The 19711-nt window shown below is 42.1% G+C and overlaps 1 protein-coding gene across 1 annotated transcript in view; it reads right to left on the reverse strand.

Annotated features, from left to right (window-relative positions):
* Positions 1-522: 522 nt before the first annotated feature.
* LOC139281630 (uncharacterized) overlaps positions 523-19711 on the reverse strand; it is a 204155-nt gene continuing 184966 nt past the window's right edge. Inside the window, exons 109-118 of the mRNA XM_070901774.1 lie at positions 16582-16769; positions 15185-15275; positions 12854-12971; positions 10745-10926; positions 8134-8280; positions 6138-6271; positions 3978-4111; positions 3206-3300; positions 2080-2266; positions 523-1941 (exon numbers count right to left, since the gene is read on the reverse strand). Coding sequence (XP_070757875.1) covers positions 1835-1941; positions 2080-2266; positions 3206-3300; positions 3978-4111; positions 6138-6271; positions 8134-8280; positions 10745-10926; positions 12854-12971; positions 15185-15275; positions 16582-16769 — 1383 coding nt within the window. The 3' untranslated portion in view covers positions 523-1834. The remainder of the gene's footprint in view (positions 1942-2079; positions 2267-3205; positions 3301-3977; positions 4112-6137; positions 6272-8133; positions 8281-10744; positions 10927-12853; positions 12972-15184; positions 15276-16581; positions 16770-19711) is intronic.

Below are 19711 nucleotides of genomic sequence, written 5' to 3' on the forward strand. Positions count from 1 at the left end.
TTCTCTACCCCAGAGGGCTGTGGAGGTTCAGTCTTTGAATATATTCAAGACAGAGATCGATAGATTTTTGGACATGAAGGGATTTGGGGAGAATGCAGGAAAGTGGAGTTGAGGTAGAAGGTCAGCCATGATCTCATTGAATGGCGGAGCAGGCTCAAGGGGCCGTATGGCCTGCTCCTGTTCCTTATATTGTATCAACAACTATCTGTCCCACCTGTGTTAGAGTCTGGCTCTCGTATTGGACTGTTCAGCCACAAAGAACTCACTTCAGGAGTGGAAGCAAGCCTTCCTCGATTCCGAGGGACTGCCTATGATGATGATGATGTATCATGGCAGCAAGCTTTCAGCCAGACACTCATTTACATACATATTCCAAAGAAAACAGAAGACATGTTCAAGTCTAGAATTCAAATGTTTTCATTTTATTTTAGTCAGAAACATGCAAATTTTATACAGTTGTGCTGAATTATCTAGTTACCATTCAATCACTAATAAGAATCAACATATATTTTCTATTGCTGTTTTGACAAAAATAGTAATTACACCCATTCAGATCAAGAAACACTTAATTCATCAGTCACATATAAATTATTTACTTATTATTTACTGAAAAATATATAATCAATATCTTTGTATATTTGTCTTTTAATCTATATTAACAATCTTTCATATTAAAATATTATAAGAGCATAAGAAAAACCAAGAACAAGAAAATGACATTCGACCCACTGCAGTTAATTTCTCTAGTGGCTGATCCCTCCCTTTATAAGATACAGCTATATTTTGAACATCGCTAATGTTTTTGTCTTTACTAGCCTAAATGACATGTTATTCCAAAACATGGGGGTATATGTGCACAAATCGTTGAAGATGGCAGGGCAGGTTGAGAAAGTGGTTAAAAAAGCATACGGTATACTGGACTTCATAAATAGAGGCATAGTGTAAAAAAGCAAGGAAGTTATGATGAACATTTATAAAACACTAGTTTGGCCTCCACTGGAGTATTGTGTCCAATTCTGGGCACCGCACTTTAAGAAGGATGTAAAGGCCTTGGGGAGGGTACAGAAAAAATTTATAAGAATGGTTCCAGGGATGAGGGACTTGAGTTACGTGGATAGACTGGAGAAGCTGGGGTTGTTCTCCTTAAAGCAGAGAAGGTTCAGAGGAGATTTGATAGAGGTGTTCAAAATCACAGGGGTCTGGACAGAGTAGAGAGAAACTGTTCCCATTGGCAGAAGGGTCGAGAACCAGAGGGCACAGATTAAAGATGATTGGCAGAAAAACCAAAGGCGACATGAGGAAAAACCTTTTTACGCAGCGAGTGGTTAGGATCTCCAATTCACTGCCTGAAAGGGTGGTGGAGGCAGATTCAACTGTGGTTTTCAAAAAAGGGAATTGGATAAGTACCTGAAGGAAAACAATTTGCAGGGCTACAGGGAAAGGGCGGGGACGTAGGACTAGTTAATGTGCTCTTGCAGAGAGTGGGCACAGGCTATTTAACACTGAAGCGATTCTTTTAAATTTATGTCCTTTGGTATGATTTTCTTGGCTTGATTCAAAGTTATATTCTAGCAATCTTATCTATCGTTAATAGGGTCCCAAATTAACCATCTTCTAGAATGCAGAGCCGAGCTTATAATATATAGGATTTACTTTGTTAGTTAAAATATTATATGCACAATTTGAACCATACGGTAAATGTCTGTACCTGGTATACTCAGACTGTTTACATATGCTGAATGCAATAGGCATTTGTACACAGACGTCATTGAATTCCCTCATTGACATTAGTTTTACACATACATGTACTGCTAAATAGAACAACTCTCTATTTCTATTGCAGCCACCTTTGTATTATGACGACTATTGCGCTGATAGATAAAGATTGGATTGTACATAAGAGACAGTTCTTGTTGATGGAAGATGAAGAAGAATCTATTTCTAAAAACAGAAACAAAAGTTCGTTATTTTTAACCCTTCAATTATTCAATTGCTTTTGAAAGTCTCAAAATCCATTGTTGTCATATTGCCATCTCTAATGGTTATTAGTCGAAGTAACTTGTAATGAACACCACTTACCTTGGACAGTAATAATGCCTGGAGGTAGTGGTTCTTTATTCCCTCCAGTCAGCCCAATTCCCAGGCTTCTCACTTCACTTTGTGTATGATGTAAAATCCAATCTTGAACTAATGTGGTATTTTCAGCATCTTTAACGGTTTGAAGATTATATCCGAGCAAATTTTTCAATTCCTCTGGAGTGAGTACCTGAAACAAAAAGAATTGTGAATTACTTCAAGGAAACAGGTCATTTTTGTATTCCACCACTTGTTTTATTAATGTTGCATTAAGTTAAAGTGCTGAAAAATAACTAAAACGTGAGGAAGAATTAAAATTAAAAGTAAAAGAAAGAAAAAGGAACGACTTCTAGTGCCTTTCATGACCTCAAGATGTTCCATTGTTTTTCACAGCCAATTAAGTACACCTTCACATGTAATTGCTGTCAATTTATGAAACCCTAAGTTTGAATTTCAACCAAACGAATGATTTTTATACCTGCTATAACATGGAATGATTAGTAATTGCATGATTAAACCAATGAAGATACTGCTTTCGTGATCAGAATTTTTTTTGTCAATCCCACCCCCCTCCTTTTTATAAAGCTACAATCCAGAGGTTGCAGCCCTCCATTACCTCAACCAAACAACCATTCTTCACACAAGCTTAGCGAGCATTAGCAAGATAGTTAACTGTGGAAGGCATCACCGTGGAAGGACAAGCTCAATCCTGTCCTCATCCTATGATAGTGCTGACACACACGCACACATGTACACTAACACACTCTTTCCAGTAGTGGGCACTGCGAGTAACATGGAATGGCATCTCCACCCAGCACATTGAAGCCAACTGTTGCATCCCAACTGCTGCCTCAGCTGAGATCAGTTAATTCAGGACATACCAGAAATTGAATCAGGGAACTTTCCAGTGTGCATGGCTCAGCATCTTAACTGAGCAGCACTGTCATTTTCTGTTCTAAAACCAGAATCAAGAATTCTTAAAAAAGGTACAATGTTCCATCAAAGCAAACAAAAATATCTTGAAATACTATCATTCATTATGGACTAGCGATTGTAAACCCAAAGGTGCTCATGTATTTGAGTTTGCAATGAATCTAATATTATTCATAAATGTTTTGTTTCTACATACATTTACTTGGTTGGGATTCAGTTCCAGGAATACACTGGGGTCCATGTTGATATTCTCGGCAGCAATAGTCTTTATATGAGCAGTTCTTGAACCAGCTTCAGGAAAATGAAAAGAAGTGGTTAAAAAGGAACTGCACCGTATCCCCTGTGCAATTACATAATTAAAATGTACAGAAATCCCTGGTACACAAAAAGCATTCATAATGATGTGATAATCACTCGTTTTTTTGTATGATTCTCTTCTCACACGTGACACAAAGTACACTCGCACTTGCGCTGGCAGTTGCTGCCTAGCATTAAAAAGAAATCAATCTGAAGTTCAAATAAGCTCACATGCAAAATTAAAAGAACAGTCGCCGAAAAGTGATTTATAGTAGTTCAATCTCATGTTAGAATGCTTGAGTTTCATTCCCAGTGTTTATGTTTCTAGAGCGTCTCGGTTAAATCAGTGTCTTATAGTCAGCCTCAAGTAATTATTATTCTTTATTTCACTACAATAATTATATCTATGCAATTAGATAAGTATTGGGTGGAAGAGATAGTTGTTCTTAATAAAAAAGACAAATGTCTCTTTTACTCAAAAATACATGTTCACGGAATTTGTTAGTTTTTTGCTAATAGTGGTGGGGGGGGGGGGGGGAAACAGGTATTCGCCAAAAGAATTTTCAAATTGGCCCCTGCAGGTGATCAGTTTGTGTAATTTAGTGCTGAAAACAAGTCCAGGATTCAGAATCATTTCTCTATTGTGGTTTACCAGTCTCAGTATTGCTTACCAAAGTATGGCTTCATCTGGTTATAGTAGGTGACTGGATCACTAGTTTGCTCCTCGATTGTGCTTTTTGCTTTGTTGTAAATTAAGTTTTTCTTTGATTGAGAGCATGAAGAAATATCCAATGGGTTTGCATTGCTGTAGGAAAATGGTTACAATAGTCAGTGAGTTATGTTACGTTACTCATGCAGTATTATTTTCTTCTAGTGCAGAATTATAATCTACTAGTGAATCTTGCAAAGCATTATTCAATGTTGGAGATTTTATAAGAACATGGGTACCATTCAAAGTAGTATTACCAGAGGCACTGATTTATCAGCATTGGGGGTAGTAGCTTGAGATGGTCACCCAAGGCCTGGAAGCACTGAGAGGGGCCTCTCAGATTTCCAGGAATACTGGAGAGGGAGACTGTATTACGAGGAGAGAGATTTTGCAAACAATGGGCATTGGGGAGGGAATTCTCAAGGTCTGAGAGTATTAGGAGTTGTTATGAGATGAGGGAGCAATGGGAATGTGAAGTAGAGGTTTGTGAGGACTCGGGTCATGGGATCTAAGAGTAGCTGGGGGAATGGAAGAAACCTGGAGTCAGATTCTGAGGTTCAGCAGGACTTGGCAGGGGGTTTTGGAGCATTGGGGTTGTTGCAATCTGCCACTATTGGAGGCAGCAGGATCTAACACTCTTGTGGGGGAGGGGTGGCCAGTAAAATGGGACCTAAACTGCCGATGGTCCCTTTCAAACCCCTGTGCTCCCAGACATCATGTACTCCACCATCACTTTGCCATCATCAACTGGTTCCTATCTTTATGGTCTTGTCATCAAATATTTAAACATAAATTTTCTGTTCATTAAAATTACGGGATATAAAATCATAGGCTGGAGGTGTGCAATTTTCTGATATGGACTCCTGGATGCCCCACAAGTACAATATTAGCGAGTTTGCAGAATTATTCAATCTTTACAAAACATAACTTTCCATAAAGAAACAAAAACGTCCCCATAAAATCTTCAAAGTTCATCAAGCTTTTATACACAAAAAAATCATTACATCTCAAAAATGATCAGGAGAGATTTGCTTAATTGAAGATCTGCAGTCAAAAGCAATGATCGACAAAAAAAAATCTTTAAACAGTATTAATTGGACCAAGGCGCTCGGACTTAATTTAATCCCTATTTTAAAGTTGTACATTCTTATTTTTATATTTTACTTTGATTTTCTACTATTATTTGTTAAATAGAAAAAAACTTATGCCAATTTGGGAAACAGAGAAATAGAGTTGGCTGTTGGTTGGAGCAAAGGAGATTCACTGCTCTACAGGCTGAGGAGCAAGAATCAGGTGGTACAGCACCACCAGTTACGGGAAGGTTTCATTACAGTAAGTCAACTCTACAGAGGTAGTAAAAACAGAAAATGCTGGAAATGCTCAGCAGGTCAGGCAATATCTGTGGAGAGAGAAACAGAGTTAATGTTCAAGGTCGGTGACTTTTCGTCAGAACTGGAAAAAGTTTGAGATGTAAGAGGTTTTAAGCAAGTGCAGAGGCAGGGAAAGGGCAGACAGGGAGGGAAGGAAATAACAAAAGGGAAGGACTGTTATAAGTTGGAAGGCAGGAGAGGTTAAATTACAAAAGGGATGATAGTATAAAACAAGAGGAGATGGTAATGGGTAAATTAAATGAGGACATAGCAGTTTATATCAGAAGTGCATGCAGCTATAGTTTTTTTCATATATTACAGATGCATCTACTAAGTTGCTGAACCTGTTAACTGAACAATGTTATTTATATATGACAGCATCTAAGGCTTTGCTTATACTAATCTGTTATGCACATTGTATTATTGTGTGGCTATGGTATAGCCGTGTTTAAATAGACCAGTCCCTACAAGGCCAGAAAGTCTAAATCAAAGTAAATCAAGGTCAATTAGAGGTTAGTTTTTGTTGCTGAGGGAAGTTTACAGATTGGGTGGTACTTGTAAATTTCTAGTTCCAGGTTAAAAGAAACCAGTGTAAAATTACTGCTTTTGTCTTCTTCTATGTTAGATACTTTGATGTGTGCTCTGAACTGTGACGTACATGTGCAATGTGGTCAACTGAACACAGAATACAGGTATTTGGCTCTCCGCATCCTGGTGATTCGATTTTTTTTCTTCAACAAAGGAACACTCACCTGATACTAGTGGGACTGATTGTCTGCAGTTGGTTTTCATGAAGAACACACAACACCCTGCCGCCAATAATGTTCAATACAGCTGCATTTAATACTCCAGATGTGTTCATGTATCTTGCAATAATGGCTTTGCTCTGAATGTTAGAAGAACAGAATGTTAAGAGAATGGCTGCAGCTGCAATAAGCCAGTTTTCACCTTACATCAAAGTGAAATTCAGATCGAACTTCAACAATTTTCATCTTTTAACTTACATTTTTTGGTAATGTTTTGTTTGTTAAGTTTAGGGCTATCTGTGCTGGAGAATACTCAATTTATGACACCATGTTAGCATTACTACATCAGTTATGACATTGATCAGTTGCATAATTAAGACTCCCTCTACTCCATCGACGTGCCTTAGCCCCAATCTCAAAGCAGCATTCCCTACTGAACTAAGAGAATATTTCCATTTCTCATATCAGCAAACACGATAGATAGCCTGCATGGTTGAGATTACCAATTTGTGTCAAATTAATAGCAATTTTGAGCTGAATATCCACACCTGAGAATGTCAAAATTAATTTCACAAAGAACTTTTACAGTTTGGATTAGATTTGAATTTAGATCTTAGAGATAATGGGGCTGAACTCGTGGCCCCTACGGGTGCGTACGAGGAGAGCACGCGCCCATAGGGGCCCCGCAAGTTCCAGATTTAGGCATATACTGCGCATGCGCCTAAACCCGGAACTTGCAATCGGTCAAGAATCCTCTGGACAGATCACACACATCCAAAAGTAAAGAGTCTCCACGGGCGGAGAGTTGGGCCTTTTGCTATTTGCCCAACTTCTGCCCAGCGAATGCCTGTGAAATTCCGTATATATAAGTATGAATGGGAATACCCCCAAAAATATACAAACACTTAAAATAAATTTTAAAAATCACACATTTAAAATTAATCAAAATGGAATGTAATTAATTGTTTAAAACAAAAAATTATTTGAAAAATAAATTTACGTATTTTAAAGGGTCTACAAATAAACTTGCCTTATTTCACAGGTTTTAAAATGTTTAAATTATTGAAAAAGAATGTTTTCTCTCTACTTTATATCCACATATATGCAAGACATTTAAAGTAGAAAAAAATATTTTTTTTCAATAATTTAAATATTTAAAAACCTGTGAAATAAGGCAAGTTTATTTCTAGACCCTTTAAAATAGGTAAATTTATTTTTCAAAAAATTAATTTTGTTTTAAATAATTAATTAAATTCCATTTTGATTAATCTTAAATACGTGATTTAAAAAATATATATTTTAAGTGTTGGTGTATTTTTGGGGGTATTCCCATTCATACATATGGTGATTCCATATATACAGAACTTACCACAAGTATAAATGGGAATACCCCTACTTTGATTGGTTGGGCCGACCCACATAATCCCAGGGACGCCTGCGAAACTGCTATGTCGCTGGGATACTTGGGCCTCTACGCAGAGCTTCGCGAGGAGGCCCAGGACCGCAAGTCTCCGAACCTCCCGGACCACCAGTTAAGTTCGTAAATTTTTTTCAGGTCGGAAGCCTCAGACTGCAATTTCTGCACCGATGAATTGTAGGCTCTGTCTGCACTATCCACTTCCCTGACTGTAAATACATTGGTGAGAGCATTAATATTAAAAGATTAATTTTTGAAGTAGTAAAAATCCCAACTGCAGTCACTAAGCCATCAGCAAACTATAAAACACACTTGGTTTTCATCAAGGGATATTAATTAACAAATTAATGAATGCTTTCAGATGTAATTCCTTGGTCTGCTAAATGTTGAAAGAGTAGCTAAAGACACTTCAGTGCAATATCAACCTATTCCAGACTCCTCTCATTGTCAGTTGGTTGTATCCAAAAACAGAAATAACGAAGATCCCAGTCTAGATTGGCTGAGTTTCAAGGCAGGCTTGTTTTGAAACAAGACAATTCCTTAATTTAATTATTTTGTTACAAGTTTCTTTTATGGTTGCAGTACCGTATTATCACTCTGGCTGTTTGGCAGTACAGCTGAAATGGTCTCCAATTTGGTGATATTCCAAGTGCTGATGTCAGGAGAATTATACACCACAGCAATGTAACCCAGCAATTGAATCTTCTCTTCTGGTAGCCCATTTGGATAAATCTGTTTCAGAAATAGCAGAATTAGAACATTTGTTCACATCATTGTACATGATTTGGAAAAAAAATAAAGGGAACCAACTTTTGATCCTTTCCGATAGAGAGTATGAAGGATACTTGCAGTTTCATAGGAGACAATACTACACACTTACCAGAAATTGCTTCCAATGTGTTGTAATTTTTAAAACAATGTCTTATCTTTCACAAGGAGACCCTCAAGTAGAGTCTCCCACCACACTAGGCTGCTCTGGTGATGTAAATTAAACGGAGCATCCCCCAATGTCCTGAAGCAACTTCATTGCAAACAGCAGGGAGAGGAATACATCTGTCTGTGAGTTGCTGGGGAGCCTATCGCTGAGGAGACTTCCCAGTATTTTAGCATGGTTTCTGTGCTGGGCAGCTCTAGATTATCCAGGAGTAGCACCCTTTCTGTTTGTGCGAGAGCCACTCTGGGACATTCCCTGTAACTGACATTGCCCATCAAAGAAACAGACCTTCACATCAACAACAAAATAAATCTGAACACATTTTCTTCTATAAAAAAGGGGAGGGGGGGGGAATACTTGGAACAAAAACAATTTCTCCTAGACCTTCCTTCAAGTCTATACAGAGGACCTGACTAGATGCAAACCCCTTGAGCCTTCTGCCCTCTGTTTAAGGGAGAATCTCTATTTAAATGTATTTATATTTTCATCCCATTTTCCTTCTGTCCAGGCATCATTTTTGGTCAAGGGACCATTAGAACAATCTGCTGTCAGGGACCCCAGTGCTGCTCTGTAACTAGGTGCTGGAGGATATACAACAGCCTGCATATCCATGTCTCTCCTCCTCTGATCTAACATTTAACAGAAAAGCCTGAAACTTTGCCATGGAACATTTGTGCTTCAAGACTTGGTTCAACTCTCTGTGAACCCTTCTCCCTGCGCAGCAGCTCACCAGCACTGCAGAAAGGGGAATCCACCTGCATCCTGCATTTTTCAATACTGCTGGTAACCAGCATCTTAAAATATTTAAATGAGGACCCGGTGACCTGGCAGTATTCGGATTATTACTCCAGGTACGTCTTGAATCCGGAACTCCGAAAACCGGACATTTTATGCATCGAGGGTGGAGTTGTCTGGCATCTGGAATTATTCTCCAAAAACCAAACATTTTCAGGCAGCCAAGATGGAGTTGCCCGGAATCCGGAATTATTCTCCAAAAGCCAGAAGGCGGGAATCGGCAAGGAGCTAAGGATTGGTGAGCTGCGAAATCCGGCAAAACCCAAAATCCGGCACAGATTTAGTCGAGGATTCCGGATTTCAGACAAGAAAATCAATTGTCTGAAATCCGGAATTCTCTATCGAATCTGTGCCGGACTATTGGTTTTGCCGGATTTCGGATCGCGTTGCTCAAAACTCGGCACGGATTCGGTCGAGGATTCCAGATTTCAGACTATTGATTTTCTTGTCTGAAATCCGGAAAAACCCCAAAACCGGCAAGGACTTGGTCCCAAGGATTCCAGACGTTGTATCTGTACCAGCAAAGAGAAGACAGGAGAGATGATTCTGCAATCTGGCATCAGGAAGTAACACTGGCAGGGAGTCAGGTCAGGAAATCACAAGCCTGCAGCCTGCGGTTTCTTGGGCTGTGCTCCTTGATCACCACTCCCCGCTTAAGTGGTGATCAAGCAGCTGAATGCTGAATCGCTTAATCACCCTGGGATGCATAGTAGCTGGGTTGTAAAAGGATCATTTCTATATTGTATTCCCTCCCCCCGGAAAAAAAAATCCGACAAGGGCAGGCTATTTGAAAAAAGTCTAATTCTGTTTGTGTTATCTCAGTTAATATTGAAAAGCTGGGAAACTGGGGGTGGGAATCTGGAAACCCCTCCTACCCAAAAGGCTGAGACTGATGAGCCAATTGAAATTTTCAAGACTGAGATCGATAGATTTTTGTTAGGTAAAGGATATCAAGGGATATGGAACAAAGGCAGGTAAATGGAGTTGAGGTATAGATCAGCCATGATCTAACTGAAGGGCGGAACAGGCTTGAGGGGCTGAATGGCCTACTCCTGTTCCTATGTAGTCCCACAGACTCAAGCCCATCTACCTTATTTTATCACTTTGGTTGCTGTGAGAGTTGTTTATGCAGTCCACAATTGTTTCTACCAGAAATAACTGCTTTACCATTTAAATACATTGCCAGAGGTATCTCTTGCAATAGCAGTTGGACAGGAAAGAAAGAATTTACAGTGCATATTAAAATAAGTAAGCATAAGGATAAAGCAAACTTTTGAATGCAATTGCTGTATAAATTTAAAGCTTGTGATTTGTGTAGAATCATCTTTGGTGTGACTTCTTCTTCACTGACTGAGAAAGCACTTGTTGTCCATTTGAATTGTACATATACAAAGGCCATGAGGTGCATATTCTCACTAGTCACTTGGTTGAACTGGCAAAGCTTATTTTCACACCATGCATCTTTACCTGATTCAATTTCTTTTTGAGAACTTTAAGCTGTTCTTCAGAAAAGGCGCGATTTCCCAGCTGAAACAGGTTATCTTTCAGTACACTATTATTCAGACATGCGTCTAAATCTGTTGTTCCGTATTGTGCAGGTAGCATTACATCAATAGTCTTAGCTGCCGTGATTTGACCAATTGTACATCCTATAAATAAAGTTATTATTAAATGGGTCAGTAAGTTTGAGACGAAAATGTATTTTAATACGCTATTATAAAAGCTATACATCTGTTGTATATAAGTTTTCCCTCTTTTAACACGAGTCACGTATGAGCCAAGACTCTGAGCATCAGCAGGTAATTCAACCCCAGAGGTCATCTAGCCCTGTAAGGCCAAGTAACACACCAGGTGGTGCATTGACCTGCTGAGCCATTGGAGGAGCTCTATCCAAATTCTTTGATTGTCTAGTTCAAGGAGCAGATTGTCCTGTTATTGCAACTGGGCGTGTTACATTGTCTGGGCTCAGCACAGAGGAAAATCGGGCAGGGCGATCGTAATGATGTCCATCTGATTTTCCTTGAAATGTTACTTATGGTGATCCAACATGCCCAAACTCAATAGCAGGAAAATGTAACCCTATGTGTCTGATGCATCGATTTTCCTATTGATTTGGGGCTATACATGTGAGAAACCAATTTCTTTGGTAGATGGCAAAGGACAGCAATATGAGTCAAAGATGCCATTTCTTTCTGATATGCCATGAATTTTTAACATGGGTAGGGGAAGGAATTCAACTCACCCAAAGCAGCAACATGGTGAGTGGGAGTGATGCCGTGAGAGGAGCAGTGAGTAAAGCGATGCGTGAAACCTGGGGAATGCACTAATGGGTAAACAGTCAAGGATTGTTTTCACTGGTGGGCAAATGCTAAGGGACAGAGATCAAAAATTCTCACTAGAAGAACCAAGAATGAAGGGAGAAGGAAGGTTCTTGAACCGAGTGCTATTAGACCACTGGATGCTGCACCACAGTGGCTATTGAGGTAAACACTAAACATAATTTAAAAGGGAATAGGATAAATATTTCAAAAGGAGGAATATAAAAGGATCAGGAGGAGGAGGGGAATGGGGTTACTGGCGAGAGCTGCTTCTTCTTAGGCGGTCCCTCATATCAAGGATAACTTTCTTCCACACCAAAAGGGATGAGTTCACAGGTGTTATAATGAAGGACCAGATATTCCAGATCCCGAACTACATATTGAAGGGTGGAAGATGCCTGTGCGTGGATTTTTTTAATGTGTGTGGCCGTTGCACACCTGTCACCACACGGGCTTGACAGAGCTAGGTCTTGGTCCAGTGGCAAGGATTAACCAAGACGACTGGCGACCAGCTCTGCTGCACAGACCTAGTGTGCACATATATCGCAGTGTGGGCTGGCCCGTAGTGCCCCTGGGCCCTCGCCTCTCCTGGGCCCTGATCATGGCGCTCTGCAATCTCCTGCCGCTCTTTTGCCCCGACCTCGCCACTCCTGCTGTACCTATCCACGCTCCAATCAGCGACCTGGATTATGAACAATTGCTATCCTTCTAGCTCAGCAAAATCTACACCTTGGGAGGCCATTTCCATGGCTGTAATGGTACTGATGGTGGTTTTTTGCTCACCGATTGGCATGTTGTACATTGGAGTGTGCCAGGACAATCACTTGGGGACCAAATGGTCTCCTCCTAAGCTGTAATTTCTAATTCCATGAAAATTCTATTTTATTGAGTCTGAGCCTAGGGAGTGTTTTAGAAATGTTGGTGCTAAGCTGCGTTTAGGACGATGTGCCCTGTAAGAAGTACCCCAAACACTGAGCCCACTGTCCTTTGTTAGACCTCTCGGTTTCGTTCAGGCTGGTCTGTACCAACTGGTTTTGGGGTGTCAAGTCCAAGTACAGATCAACTCTGAGGCTTTCAGAGTTGTCACTTTCACATAGCATCTAAGTACAAGGAGATACCGAGAGATACTGTAACAAATATAGGTGTCATATGACCAATCACCACATGGTTAGATGTCAAGTGATTAGAATGTCACATGATCAAACTTCCAGGAATGCCTCCAACCAGAATTGGCAACACTACACAAATTACCACATACCAGTTTCACGTTTTGATCTTGAAGTTAAGGACAGTTTTGAGAGTAAATTTCGTTGATTTTTGATTTTGAATCTAGATCCTCTCTTCACATACCGTCTCAGGCCTTTTAAAATCACAGCCTGTGGTGGGGAAAATACCATTAAAAAATAGCAAATTGCTGCTGTTAGAAAAATATTTTTTAAAATAAGAGATCAAACATAGGTCAGCAAAGTTTACACTTATCAGAGCTCTTAAAGTATCTTATAATCTCCTTATCCTAGAATGCCCTCAATGTATATCTATAAAAAAGTGCCTTCTTTGTAAAAATTCTCTAAATAAAATAAGCATTTCATTATAACCAACCCTGTGGGGGACAATTTCCATATGGGCCAGGAATTTCCTCAGAGCTGCTCTTTGCTCTGCCTTCGTAATTTCACCGGAGGTGTGGTAGAAATCCTGTTTAGGCGCGCAAATGGGGTTTACGCCCATTTCGCAAAGCGAAAGAGCTGGTTGCTCCAAGGAAATTGTCAGCCAACGTGACTTCCTCACGTCATCATTCTGGATGTGCTCGGTGTAATCTCCCAGCAACCGAATGGCCTGGTCTTCCATTGTTGCTTACATCCTGCACACGGAGTTTTCTCAACCTGTGCTGATCAGCAGAGAGCTCCAATAGTCACTTACATTGCCCATTGCAGAACTGGTGACAATAAAAAGGACGAAGGCTAAAATATGAAAAGAATTCTGCAAAACTCATATTGGCTTACAGTCATTAACGCTACAAAATTCTGATGATTGGGAAGGGGGAAAAAAAAGGGAAAAATGTACAGTAGTATCTCCATTATTCATGATAATGGAGGGACTCCTCTTCACCTAGTGGACAATGGGAATTAACAGATAATCAGGATATCCCCAGTTTTAGTTATGCCATGGTACAACAATACCAAGGCACAGGCATAATGAGAGCACAATATAAATAACAGGACTGACTATGTGTACTGCCCTTTTTCTGTCCTGCGAACCCAATGCCTCCCGCCCGAAACCGGAACTATATGTGGGCCACCCGAACACGTTCATCGGAAGTGGGGCCCCGAACACATTCATTCTGAAGCCTCTCACCGAGCCGCAAGCTGCCGAGCCTCCGACTGGGCCACGAGCCTCCCGCTGAGCCACGGTAGCAGGGAGAGCGCACTTGGGGGAGGGGAGAGAGCTTGGGGTGGGGGGGAAAAAGAGAGAGATTTGGGGGGGGGGGGGAAGAGAAGAGAGAGAGAGAGAGAGAGAGAAAGAGCGAGCGAGCTTGGGGTGGTGTGGGGGAGAAGAGAGAGAGCTTGCAAGGGAGGAGGGGGAAGAGAAGAGAGAGTTGGTGGGGGTAGGGGGAGGAAAGAGAGAGAGCTTGGGGGGATGGGGAAGAGAGAGCCTGGGGGGGGGGGGGGAGGGAGGAGAGAATGAAGGAGAGAGGTACAGGTGGGGGTGGGGGGGGGAACGGAGGGGAGAGAGGGAACTCAGGGAAGTTGCATCACGTTTTTCCAGCCCCCTTTTTGCACCCACACCCGATTTCTCGGAAAGCTCGGTGCATGTGTTACAAGGGACATCGTTGGAGTGGATGAAATCCAGAAGTCACAACACTGTCACTATTCACATCCCCAATAAATCTGTTCACAATCCGCACACAATGCCCCATCTATAGCGGGGGGTGGAGGGGGGGGGCGGGAAAATATGGTCATGGGTAAGGGACTTTGGCTGGGGGAGGCAGCACTTGCGTTGAGGTAAGGGACTTTGGCTGGGGAAGGCAGCACTTGCGCTGGGGTAAGGGACTTCAGCTGGTAGAGGCAGCACTTCCGTTGAGCTAAGGGACTTCGGCTGGAATTTGGTGGCTTTTGGGCCTTTGTGGTTTCTGAAGTCAACTTGGATCGAATTACAAATTGGAATGTCAGTCAGAACTTGGGCTGGGCGGTTCCAGTTACACATTCCAGAGGAACTTCAGGGTGTGGCTTATCCTCCAAGGACACCAATCAGCAATAGGTCAAGTGATATTGGAGAGCCAATCACAGACAAGGTGGCAGTACAAGTAGATGCATCCATAAATAACAAGCAAACAATAACAGGCTGTACAATGAGGAGAGACCACTCAAGACTCTGGGCAGCAAATCATCAGGAAGGCATATAATTTTAGTGTGGCTGAAGGAGATTCCAGCACAACAACATTTTGAAAATCAGCTAATTAAAATACCAGAGGCGAGATATTATCAGACAAGGGTTTGACACATTTGTTACAGCAAATTCCAGTCAGATATTTTAACAGCAATGTTAATCTATTTAATACAATTTCAAAGTTTAAAAAAAAATGATTTTATACCTTGTTGACTTTATTCCATGTATTTTTATTCACAGAAAACACAAGCACTTCCAGATTTTTCAATGTGGATGCTGTCCATGTGGAGGGATTACTGAAGACAAATTTAAAAAAAGCACTGAGTTATTGTACAATTAAAATGCAGTGTTTGAGATTAGAACCATAGAAAATAGGTGCAGGAGTAGGCCATTCGGCTCTTCAAGCCTGCACCACCATTCAATGAGTTCATGGCTGAACATGCAACTTCAGTACCCCCTTCCTGCTTTCTCGCCATACCCCTTGATCCCCCTAGTAGTAAGGACTACATCTAACTCCTTTTTGAATATATTTAGTGAATTGGCCTCAACAACTTTCTGTGGTAGCGAATTCCACAGGTTCACCACTCTTTGGGTGAAGAAGTTTCTCCTCATCTCGGTCCTAAATGGCTTACCCCTTATCCTTAGACTGTGACCCCTGGTTCTGGACTTCCCCAACATTGGGAACATTCTTCCTGCATCTAACCTGTCTAAACCCGTCAGAATTTTAAACGTTTTTACGAGATCCCCTCTCATTCTTCTGAACTCCAGTGAATACAAGCCCAGTTGATCCAGTCTTTCTTGATACGTCAGTCCCGCCATCCCGGGAATCAGTCTGGTGAACCTTCACTGCACTCCCTCAATAGCAAGAATGTCCTTCCTCAAGTTAGGAGACCAAAACTGTACACAATACTCCAGGTGTGGCCTCACCAAGGCCCTGCACCTCCTTGCCCCTGTACTGAAATCCCCTTGCTATGAAGGCCAACATGCCATTTGCTTTCTTAACCGCCTGCTGTACCTGCATGGCATCCTTCAATGACTGATGTACCATGACACCCAGATCTCGTTGCACCTCCCTTTTCCTAATCTGTCACCATTAATACTGTCATGCAAAGCATTTTTGTTCTGATAAAATCACCATTTAAACATTGCAGAGCAATATGTAGTTCAAAAGTACAGTTTATTTAAAGGCGATAGGCACTGCAAAACTGATCTGTATTAAATGTAGATATTCATGTTACACATTCCTTTTAACATGATACAGAAGGTCCTTATTGTACATTATAAAAATGTCACAGAATCCTCATAATACAATGACAATTATATAACTTCTGTAACGAGAACATAGCCTTATATACAATCTATTCCTCTGAGATACTTCATTCAAATTAATTGATAATTCAAATTAAAAATTAGCACTAAATTCCCACGTTGCTGTGTTAGCGATGCATTATCAGACAATTCATGTTTAGTGCAAAAAATTACTTTGAAATATCAGAAGATTTTAATAATACAGAAAACATGACACTGAAAGAGAACTAGTAATTACAAGGTTTCTAATAATATTACATACCATATGAAAGAAATGGGAATTTTGAAACTTACCCATATATGCTGCTGTTACTGTTAAGCAGGATGTCAATAGCACTCTTTTGATTAGATGTGGGTTCGGCACAATTTTTCAAAGCCTCTAATATAGAAATATCAGCCTTTGTGATGTCTCCATCATAGTCGCAGATCAAATTATTCAATATTGTCACATCATTTTGTGACAGGTTTTTATTTGAAAGTTTCTAAAAGTAAGGACAAGTTAAAAAAATTATAAGGAGCAGAATTTTTAAGTTAAGTTCTTTTAAAAAAATCTGCCACTCTGCTTAGATCTTCCTGGGCTATTCACCATTCTGTGGCTGAGTGGACAGGTATTTGAACTACATTGAGTCTACAGCACAGAAACAGGTCAATCGGCCAACTTGTCTATGCTGACCTTTATGCTCCACACGAGCCTCCACCGTCCCTCTTCATCTCACAATATCAGCAAACCCTTCTATTTCTTTCTCCCTTATGTGGTTATCTAGTTTCCCCTTAAAATCACCCCCTATGCTATTGGCCTCAACTATTTCTTGTGGTGACGCATTCCATGTTCTTACCACTCTTTAGGTAAAGAAGTTTCTTCTGATTCCCTATTGGATTTATTAGTGACTATCTTATATTTATGGCCTCTAGTTTTGGACACTCCCACAAGTGGAAATATTTTCTTTATGTCTATCCTATCAAACCCTTTCATAATTTTAAAGACCTCCATCAGGTCACCCTTCAGCCTTCTCTTTTTTTATAAAAAGTGAAAAGAGGCCCATCCTGTTCAGCCTTTCTTGATAAGTATATCCTCTCAGTTCTGGTACAGGTATCACCCTTGCGAATCTTTTTGTACATTCTCCGGTGCCTCTATATCCCTTTTATAATATGACCAACATTGTACACAGTACTCCATGTATTATCTAAGCAAGGTTCGATACAAGTTTAACGTAACTTCTCTGCTTTTCAATTCCGTCCCGCTAGAAATTAAAGTGCAGTAACCTGCAGGGTTACAGATCTAGAGCTGGTAATTGGGATTAGACTTGATGACCTTTTGTTGGACGGTGCAGAGAAATGGTAAGTACTGCAGGGAATAGAATACGGCCAGGGTGATCTCCTGGACTAGTATCGATCGCATGGATGGGTCGGAGAGGAATTTTCCCAGATTTTTTCTCCCTAAATTGGCCTGGATTTTTATCTGGTTTTTGCCTCTCCCAGGAGATCACATGGCTCCAGTTGGGGTGGAGCGTAGATGTTTACAGTATAAGGGATGTCGCAGTTGTATGAGGCGGACTGGTTGGGCTGGGGGCTCTTTGCTTTTCCGTCATTGTTCATAGGTTTATATGTAATCTTTAGGGCTGCTGACCAAGGGCCGTGCGGCTTTTTGTCAGCCGGCGCGGACACGATGAGCTGAAATGGCCTCCTTCTGCGCTGTAAATTTCTATGTTTCTAAATGAACCCCAGTGCTTGATTTTCTTTAAAGGCCTTATTAACCTGTGTCGCTACTTTTAGTGATTTCTGTATCTCTAGATCCCTACCCCATTCAGACTTTTACTATCCATTCCTCCTTATTCTTCCTACCAAAATGCACCACTTCACGCTTATCTGTATTGAAATTTATTTTCCAATTAGACACCCATTCTGAAAGTTTATTAATGTCTTCCTGTACTTTGTTGCATTCTTCCTTCGTATTAACTACACCTCCCAATTTGGTGTCATCTGCAAATTTTAAAATTGTTCTTCCGATTCCAGAGTCCAAATCATTAATGTAAGTTGTGAACAGCAGTGGTCCTAGCACCTATCCCTGCGGAATACTACTTTTTTCCAGTAGTTACTCTTAACCCCTACTTTCTGTTTTCTGTTTTGTAGCCAGCTTGCTATCTATAGCTGTTCCTGGGCATACTGCTGTAGGAGGGGTCCGAAGCACACAGCCGCTAGCCCTGGCCGAATGGCCTCACTGGGGCTGCGTGCATAAGGCTCACCTCCCACCTGACCGGACCCGACCCGACTTGACCCCCGCTCCCCAGACCGGACCCGACCCCCGCTCTCCCCCCTCCCCCTCGGCGACCTCCGCGCCCCCAACTACCCCCCACCCCCCGGCGACCCGACCTCCCTCCGCTCCCCCCCACCCCCTCCCCTGGCGACCCGACCTCCGCTTCCCCCCACCCCACCCCCCCCACCTGCGGCGACCCGACCTCCGCGACTCATCTCCCCCCCCCACCGGCGACCCGACCTCCGCGACTCTCCTCCCCCACCGGCGACCCGACCTCCGCGACTCTTCCCCCCCCCCGACCTCTGCGAGTCTCTCTCCCCGCCCCCCCCCCGGCGACCCGACCTCCGCGACTCTCTCTCCCCCCCCCCCGACCTCTGCGAGTCTCTCTTCCCCCCCCCACCCCCACTGCAACTCTCTCTCCCCTCCCCCCCCCACCGACCTCCGCGACTCTCTCTCCCCTCCCCCCCAACTCTCTCTCCCCCCCCCCCCAACCACCGGATCTCCGCGACCCCCCCCCCCGCCCCGATCTCCGCGACCCCCCGGACCCGGGACCCAAGACCCGACGCCACCTATAAATCCAGCCCGAAGTCTTGGGCCCGGCCGTTCACTCTCCTCTCCTTCCCTCCCTCCTCTCTCCTTCCCTTCCCCCATCTCCCCCCCTTCCCTCCCCCCATCTCTCCTTCCCCCCATCCCACCCCCTCCCCTTCCTAACCCCCACCCCTCTACCTTCCCCCCTTCTCCCCCTCCCCCACTTCCCTTCTCCCCACCCCCCTTCTCCCCACCCCGCTTCTCCCCCTCCCCTCGCTGTCAGAAACACAGACACTGACAAACAGAGAGTGAGAGACACACAGACAGACAGACAGACAGAGAGAGATAGAGACACTGTTGACGTCACCAATAACCCATTCATTCTATTGCCGTCACAATTGAAAGATGTAGGCCTTTAAGTAGAAAATTCCACACACAATTACTAACTGTTAACCAGAAGTATGTAAAATCCTACTCAATAATCGGGTGCGGAGTTTTACGACTGGTAACAGTAACTGAGAAGTACTTCACAGCATTACATTTCAAACATTTACAAACAGGGAGCATGAGCTTACAGCAGATAACTTCGCCGTCAACATATAGGGCCCAAGTTTCGGCCTCAGTAGTTCCTGATTTTTTGGA

The sequence above is a fragment of the Pristiophorus japonicus genome, chromosome 15, assembly GCF_044704955.1.
Source record: "Pristiophorus japonicus isolate sPriJap1 chromosome 15, sPriJap1.hap1, whole genome shotgun sequence".
Taxonomy (NCBI): domain Eukaryota; kingdom Metazoa; phylum Chordata; class Chondrichthyes; family Pristiophoridae; genus Pristiophorus; species Pristiophorus japonicus.